Source organism: Pseudocercospora fijiensis (assembly GCF_000340215.1).
Source record: "Pseudocercospora fijiensis CIRAD86 unplaced genomic scaffold MYCFIscaffold_2, whole genome shotgun sequence".
Lineage (NCBI taxonomy): Eukaryota > Fungi > Ascomycota > Dothideomycetes > Mycosphaerellales > Mycosphaerellaceae > Pseudocercospora > Pseudocercospora fijiensis.
The window spans coordinates 3,417,248-3,424,782 of record NW_006921533.1 but is presented as its reverse complement, the minus strand read 5'-3'; the positions used below and the strand labels follow the sequence as shown (position 1 = coordinate 3,424,782).

Genomic DNA, 7,535 nt, shown 5'->3' with positions numbered 1-7,535 from the left:
GCTACCGGATATAGGTTCGGGCAAGCCTTCTATTGAAGGTCGTGAGACCCCGACCGTAGTTATTAAGTCGTTTATAGAGGACGTGGCCGAGGACGAGGAAATAGATTGTAGGTCTAAGCAAGGGTATATACCTGGTTATAGTTGTAGAGACTTCTCGCCGTTAATATGTATAGCAAGTTCGAGGTTATACTTGCCTTGAAGTGTAGTAGGGTAAGTATGAGACTAGCCTGGATATATGCTTATACTAATACGCGTAGGTTAATAGGAGGCTTACGAATAGCGACTTTAAAAGGCGCTTCCTTAAAGTAGCTGTACCCTCTAATACTTATAAGGCCGCCGGTGTGAAGAGGAGTATACCTATGTATCCGTTTTAGTCTATTAGTATACTAACGGATGTATAGACTGCAAATAGGGTAGCTATACGTGTGAGAATATAAAGGCATAGGTACTGTAATCGGTACATATATCTAGGGGTATAGATATGATTATGGTAGGCCCCCCCCCCCCCCCCCCCCCACACACACTTCACCCGATACGCACTTCCAAAATGGGCTACGCTGCAGGTTTCGATATAGTTCCACGTCTCACCGATATCGAGGAAGACAAAGCCGCCTGGGAAAAATTCCTGGCCAAGATCCAGGAAGAATTCGCGGGAGACGCTCAAGTCGTTTCGAAGGTTGGATACTACAAATTCGTCGTGGGCGAATGCCCACGCCTGCCGCGTGATGGCACCAAGTTCATGAGGTTCAGCTCCAAGATCAGTGGCAGCCTCACCACAGTTGCCGAGCCATACATCCGCCAAGTGACTGAGATCGCTCGGAAGATCTTCAAGGTTGGTCTTGTAGGCAGCTTGATCGTAGCCAGCGACTAACGCGAATCGTAGGACAGAGTGAAGTTTTGGAACGAGCTCTGCGACGTGGACTCAGAGTACAAGATCAGCGACATCATCGACTCTCAACAGGAGTACGGGTCTGGTGAGGAGGCACCTTAGAGTAACAATGATCTCTGGAACACCATGCATGAATTTGCCGGCCCGACGTTGACACGCGATGAGTATGCCAACCAGAGCTTGCGCGGCAACGTGGAGGATGAGGCGGACCAGGACGAGGACGAGGACGAGGACGAGAGAGGCTGGCAGAAGGATGAGCGAGATCATGAAGACGATGACGGTGGTTCCAAGGATTTGACAGCTTGCGACAAGGAGTGTGGCTATTGCGGGCGCTGCATGTATTGAGGATCTGAGGGCCTAGTTAAGTCACCAGGTGAAGTGTTTAGCGACCGCTCCGTTTTCAATGCTTGTGAAGGCTTAATGAGAGCTCTTCGTTCATGCGTCGGCTCCGCAACACCTGCTTAGTACTGTGGGCGAAAATTCTGAGCGGAGAGGCGCCATGCAAAGATGTGCATAGCCATAGAATCTGAGGCGGAGGCTTGACACTGCAGCACACACATTTTAGCACATTCGATACGCTTGATAGGCTCACCACAGCTTGAAAATATGATCTGCAGCAAGTGTGAAATCTGTTTGCGGTTTTAATGTATCTTCAGCTTCGCTCTTTTTGCATACCCAAAGGCTATGGTACAAACGCCGAAGGATCATGCGTGGCGCCGATCGAGGCCGATATCAAAACAAGATGCTGGGGTTGGTATCTACAAGTTCTTGATAATTGCGTCAGCGTACTCGGCAGTCTTTGCCTTGCCGCCCAAGTCTCCAGTCAGTGCCTATGAAATGTTAGTACAACGCTCACGCGAAATCTATCGAATTTTATCTCCACTCACCTTTCCTTCGGACAAAGTCTTGAAAATGGCGTTCTGTATTCTGTCGGCCTCTTGTGTCAGGCCCATATGTTGCAACATCATAATAGAAGACAAAAGGAGGGCAGTTGGGTTAGCCAAGCCCTTGCCAGCAATATCTGGAGCGGAGCCGTGGACAGCCTCGAAGATGGAGCACTCGTCACCAATGTTTCCAGATGGGGTCAGACCGAGACCACCGATCAAACCAGCGCACATATCGGAAAGAATGTCTCCGTAAAGGTTTGGCATGACCAGAACCTTGTCGTTATATGGGACTGGGTCTGTGACCATCTTCAAGCAGGTGTTGTCGAGCATCTCGGCATCGAACTCAATATTAGGGTACTCCTTTGCAATTTCTCGGGCGAGGTTCAAGAAGAGGCCGTCTGACATCTTCATGATGGTGGCCTTGTGTACAACGCGGACCTTCTTTCGGCCGATGTCCTGTGCATGTTGGAATGCGAATCGCAGCACTCTCTCCGAGGCCTCTTTTGTGATAAGCTTGATGGATTGCACGACCCCGTCCACTACCACGTGCTCAATTCCAGAGTATTCTCCCTCGGTGTTCTCGCGGATGAGTACTGTGTCTACATTATCGTATGGGGTCTTGTATCCTGCAATGCTCTTGCAAGGTCTCAAGTTGGCAAAGAGGTTGAATGTTCTTCGGAGGGTGAGGTTGAGCGAGACGTGACCCTTGCCAATGGGTGTTGCGAGGGGCCCTTTGAGGGCGACGTAGTTGCGTGTCACTGAGTCAATGGCCTCTTTCGGGATGACAGTCTTGCCATCTTCGAGTCTGGGAGTAACGTCGACGGATTCCCACTTGATCGGGACGTTCGCGGCGGAGTAGATGTTCTTGACCTCGTCGGCGATTTCTGGACCGATACCGTCACCCTCGATGAGTGTTACTGTGTATTTGCCCTGTTGCAAGCAATTCTCATCTCAGTATATGCTCCTTCACATGCAGCCTCTCCAACGGGCCGATAGCGCGGTTGGTGATTGAACGTACATCGGAGCCCTTCTGTCCCTTGAACTTGGCGACCTTGTCTGCTTGTGCGGTTGCGTGGCTGCGCGGTTGCGTCTGGCGACTCTCCGTTAGCAGGCGAACCTGGCTCTGGCTGCGACTCTCGCCAGATCTGTTCTCTCGGAGTTGATGGAAGTACCTGGGCAAAGGCTGGTCGAGCGCATTGTCTGAAGCATTGCCGCGCTGGAGCGGCGAACCGGCTGGCGAGCATTGTCGAAGTGGGATTACAGGTCCAGAGCTATGGTGGCTCTATTGTGTGACCTGGAGATAAGAGAGTCTGCTAGTCGGTACGGCAAGAGCAAAAAGAAGCAAGACAAGAGCTCTCTGCAGGCGCGAAGTCAAACTTCGCTTCCCACTGCACGCCAATCGCCAACAAGCGGCCGGAAGAGATGTCGGCGACTGATGATCTGATAACACAGGACCACTAGCTACGCTATTGATCAGGCACTTGGAGGAATCGACAGGATAATGCGTCAAGGAATCTACGTCGAAATGCTCTATAGCTTCACCATATTCCTTTCCATTATTGCTTCACAACGACTCGACTTCAATGCCTCATTTTGTATACGGCTTGGCACGGATCTTGCGATGCCGCCAAACTGAGCGAAGGCGGCTGAACCCTGCTCAGTCTCTCTACCGAAGCCCGTTCTCCGCCTAATAAAGATCAAACTGGACTTCGTACGTACATGGGACAGCTGGATAGTCTGGAAAGGATGGTTTATACGTCTGCTGGCAGACTTTGTTGTGCTCAGCAGTTGCGCCCTTGGCTATCGAGAGCTCGCCAGGAGCACCAAGTTTAGCCATCGGCCCAACTACCGGAGCCACTACTGTACTTTGTTCCAGCCTGGTCCAACGGCCGGCTGCCAGTGCTTGCTGTGTGCCGCCAAGAGAGAAGAGTATTTCTGTACCGTGCGTTGGAGTGGTGCCATCAGAAATGATATTCCCATGTTGCTTGCTGTTCACTGCGAAGGTCGATCATGTAGTCAACAGGCCAGTTGAATCGCGCATCGCCGTACTGGCTGCCGCTCTTGAGGAATCCATTCGAGAATTTGGTGGATAGACAGTTGTGCAGCGGAGATGCCTATAGCATCAATCCTCCTCTTTCGTGTGGCAGCCACTGGACTTTACAATCGGCCAGCATGTTGAGGTCCTAGCTGTCGCAAACATCTTTGGGCATGAGAATCAACTTGGTGCAGTATCCATCCATGACGCATGCAAATGATGTAAACGTCGTTGATGTACAGGGCAAAGAAGGTGTTGCAGCTTCAAGGTCAGGCCGCCTCGGCTTGGCGCTGGCGGAGGCTCCTGCAACAACAGCTCCCCAATAGTTCTGGCCAAGCAACAACACTATGCCAGGAATGCGGTAACATGAGCGCGTAACACGAAGCCACTGTATTGATACAATATTCCCAAGATGCCCATCTCGCCGGAGCAGGAGCGCATCCTCCTGAACCAGTACCATCTCACCTCTCTGTATCCAACCGAATGGCCGCATCAGGACGACGACTCATCGAGCGACGATGAACCGCCGCCGGCCTCCAAATTTGGCCACGCGCGACAGGCTTCAAAGGCTTCAGTCAATTCGCGTTTTAAGAAGATCGATCGTCACGCCAGTCTCAAGAGCAGCATCAAGACCTCGAGCAGCGATGTGGGCGTGCAGAAGGACGAGCCAGATGCGCTGGGCATGGCGCCGTCCGTGGCTGCAGAGCTACGAAAAAGAGGACTGCCGGTAGAAGATAATCTAGCGTTGCGCAATCGGTTTATGCTGTCGAGCACGACGTTCAACCCGGCATTATACCTATCGCAGGTGCATCAGACAGCCAGCACCGACGACCTGCTGCGCGGCCTGGACTTTCTGACTAGAAGTATCGAGCAGAAATCAGCCAGCCTGAAGTCGCTGGTCGAGAGTAATTTTGAGAGATTTGTACGCGCCAAGGCAACCATAGACACAGTCTACACCGAGATGCGGACACAAGGTGTTCAGCCTACCCGCTTGTCGCAGATGCCTAGTGCCGGTGCAAGTTTAAGGCCACATTCGCGACAGACGAGCAAAAATCAAAGCCATTTCAGGAACACGTCCGGACCTTGGGGCAGTCAGAATAAGATTCCCGCTGTTGACAAGAAAAAGAATGCACTCACGAAAGACTCTGAATATGGCGTTCAGGGGATCAAAATTCCGCTGCAGGAAGTCGCGATCAAGGCCGAAGAGGTCTGGGGTCCTGCGTTGGGAGGACGAGAGAAAGAAGAGACGCTGAAGGCTGTCTTGACGACTTTGGACCAGCATCGTGATATCTTCACTCTGAGCGGCACCATCTACGAGGCAACTAAGAAGACCGATTACGACTCCGTGGTCGATGCGTACAAACAGGCCAAGTCACATGCCGACAAGGCGCGAAAAATAGCGCAGATAGCTAAAGACAACAACGTGGATCTTGGTGACCAGGATATCAATCAGATTCTGGTGACTGCTCGCATGTGGCATGATGTGTCGGCACAAGTAGATGAATTTAAGCAGCAGGTGTGGCGGCGTCTTAGAAACTCTCATGGCAGGAAGGCCGCTGCTGTGGCCGATGAAAGTGATAGAGAGCTTCATATGGAGCTGATCGCTGTTCTGCTGCAACTCGGCGCCGAAGAGAACCCAATCTGGGTTTGGATCAACAGCCGCTACCTGTATCTGAAAGACAAAATTGCACGATCATTCGAGAGAAATCGGATCGAGCTCGAGATACTCCGCCGCAAGTTGGCCGCCACCACGAAAGTCGACCACATCGCTCTGGCCAAGCATCTTCGTTCAGCATCGACTGCGACTGGCACACTCCGCTTGAGTAAGGAATTCAGCCGTGACCTAGACGCTGCCAAAATCATCATCTTTTGGGACAAGGTGCAGTCTAGCCTCAGCGCCCTACTTTCTCCAGCTAATGGCATCTTGGGCGAAGTTCTGGAATGGTATAAGGGTGCTCAAGACTTCATCGACAACAAGGCGCAGAAATCTTTCCCAAACGGGGTCTTTGCGACGCAAGACTACACCCATCTCTCATTATCCCAGCAGCATATTGACTCGATACGATCCGAGACACTCGAGATCGTTGCACTGCTCCGTGAAAGCATTAATTCCTTCTTTCAAGAAGCCCCAGTCGACGATCTAAGCGAACTATATAGCCCCATCCCACCGACACCGGTTACGCCGCATTCGTCTACTCCGCAGACTTCTGGGATGCTACGCAGCTTCTCCTTCGATGCCAATAATGTCCCGCCGCCTAGCCCCAAGCGAGGCGATGCTTGGGAGAAATTTGCATTCTGGCCGCCAGGCAGCAACAGTCTTTCTGGATCACAATATCTGGCGAAGACTGTTGCGATTCTTGGGAACGGCTTTGGGGAAATGGCGAACTTAGGTATGATCAAGATGTCAAATGAGCCGGAGAAACTCAAGAATACACTCGTTGCTGCGCGTGAACGCTGCATCACTGGAATCTGTTCTTCTTGGGTGGCCGATGCTGAAAAATGCCGCGTGCTCGAAAGCTGGACGCGAAGTCCAGAGCGACGGGAACTGACGCTGATGCCCAGCTATTTCGAAGCGTGGGAGGAGCGGGTCCTGACAAATATTCAGAAGATCGCATATGTCTCCGACGCATCAGCTAAAGGCAGTGACGTGACTGTACCGCCGTCTGCCAAGCTTCTGCAAGTTGTTCGCGGGACTTTCGTCAACTCTCTGTACAAGGGCTTGAGTGGTATGGTAGAGAATGCCGAGAAGAACAAACTTGACGTTTCTGGCATTGGAGAAGGTGCGGATCCCGACGGAGTGACCGTAGCTCGGAAGCGTCTCATTGACATCGACGGTCCGGGAGTGCTGGGCACCGAGGCTCTAGACGCGAGCAACCGCAGCGTGCGAATGCTCATTACGCTCTCAAATCTCAACCACCTTCGTAGCGAGGTCATTCCGCAGCTGATCTCGCAGTTTGAGTCTGCATTCAGCGTCAAGCTCACAGAGGAGAGCGCAAAAATCCGAGATGCCTTCTCCCAAATCGACACTCGACTATTCCAAAGCTACGTCAAGCCAACCGTGGATAATCTGAACACTATCATCACAAACGGGATCACCGCTGACGACTGGGAGCCGAAGACGCCGCGGCCTACTGACGCCAGAACTTATGTGTACGAAGTCCTGATAGCACTCGTACTGGTTCACGCCGAAGTCACCTCTGCGACAACAAGTGTTTTGACCAATCAGATATTGAGCTATCTTCTCGAGCAGTGTTCGCTGTCCTTGATTAATGCTTTCAAGATGCGAAAGCACTATACGCTACCAGCCTTGATGCAAGCTACCCTTGACGTCGAATTCATGGCACAGACGCTCAACAACTATACCACTGATAAAGCAGGAGAAGTGCAGTCCCAGATATATTTGGCACTTGACGAGCGGACAGATAATGACGCGCGCGCGAAACTACAAGGAGAGCTGCCAGAGATGCGAGGCATTCTGAAAAAGCTACGCGAGAGCACCAAAGGCGAGTTCGGGTGCTTCAGGCGTGAGCGCAGAGGTAGACGTGAGGGCGGCAAGGCGTAGGAGTCCTCGATCGAACACAATAGCAATTCTGTCATCAGCTGCGACACAGCCGACAAGTGTGCCATCAATGGCGCTTGCCTCAGGTGCGGGAGCGAAGAACGAAGCTCCACAAATTCAACACATTTATGTTCCCCACCAAGCACTATCCGCAGGCATCGCAAT

The 7,535-nt window shown here is 52.0% G+C and overlaps 3 protein-coding genes across 3 annotated transcripts; 2 read left to right on the top strand and 1 right to left on the bottom strand.

The window, feature by feature from the left end:
* Window positions 1–547: 547 nt before the first annotated feature.
* On the top strand, window positions 548–991 carry MYCFIDRAFT_81989 (uncharacterized protein; the record flags this gene model as incomplete). The annotated part of the gene is made up of 2 exons (XM_007924631.1): window positions 548–832; window positions 884–991. The coding sequence occupies 2 exons, from the start codon at window positions 548–550 to the stop codon at window positions 989–991; spliced, it is 393 nt and encodes a 130-aa protein (XP_007922822.1).
* A 515-nt stretch (window positions 992–1,506) lies between these two features.
* MYCFIDRAFT_88249 (uncharacterized protein) lies at window positions 1,507–3,093 on the bottom strand. Its single transcript, XM_007925263.1, has 4 exons — window positions 2,949–3,093; window positions 2,795–2,866; window positions 1,777–2,706; window positions 1,507–1,719 (listed from the first exon to the last, which is right to left on the bottom strand). Exons 1-4 carry the CDS (start codon window positions 3,018–3,020, stop codon window positions 1,648–1,650), a joined length of 1,146 nt encoding a protein of 381 aa, XP_007923454.1. The 5' UTR covers window positions 3,021–3,093; the 3' UTR covers window positions 1,507–1,647.
* Window positions 3,094–4,189: 1,096 nt separating this feature from the next.
* On the top strand, window positions 4,190–7,402 carry MYCFIDRAFT_52430 (uncharacterized protein). The gene has a single exon (XM_007924363.1). The coding sequence runs from the start codon at window positions 4,224–4,226 to the stop codon at window positions 7,371–7,373; it is 3,150 nt and encodes a 1,049-aa protein (XP_007922554.1). The 5' UTR covers window positions 4,190–4,223; the 3' UTR covers window positions 7,374–7,402.
* The last annotated feature ends 133 nt before the right edge of the window (window positions 7,403–7,535 follow it).

Excerpts from the sequence above, each read along its gene's own strand:
- MYCFIDRAFT_88249 (XM_007925263.1), bottom strand. The coding sequence starts at position 3,020 with ATGCTCGCCAGCCGGTTCGCCGCTCCAGCGCGGCAATGCTTCAGACAA. Across the intron at positions 2,867-2,948 it reads CTCGACCAGCCTTTGCCCAG|ACGCAACCGCGCAGCCACGC; the intron begins GTACTTCCATCA and ends GAGAGTCGCCAG. Across the intron at positions 2,707-2,794 it reads AGGGACAGAAGGGCTCCGAT|GGCAAATACACAGTAACACT; the intron begins GTACGTTCAATC and ends TGCTTGCAACAG.
- MYCFIDRAFT_52430 (XM_007924363.1), top strand. The coding sequence starts at position 4,224 with ATGCCCATCTCGCCGGAGCAGGAGCGCATCCTCCTGAACCAGTACCAT.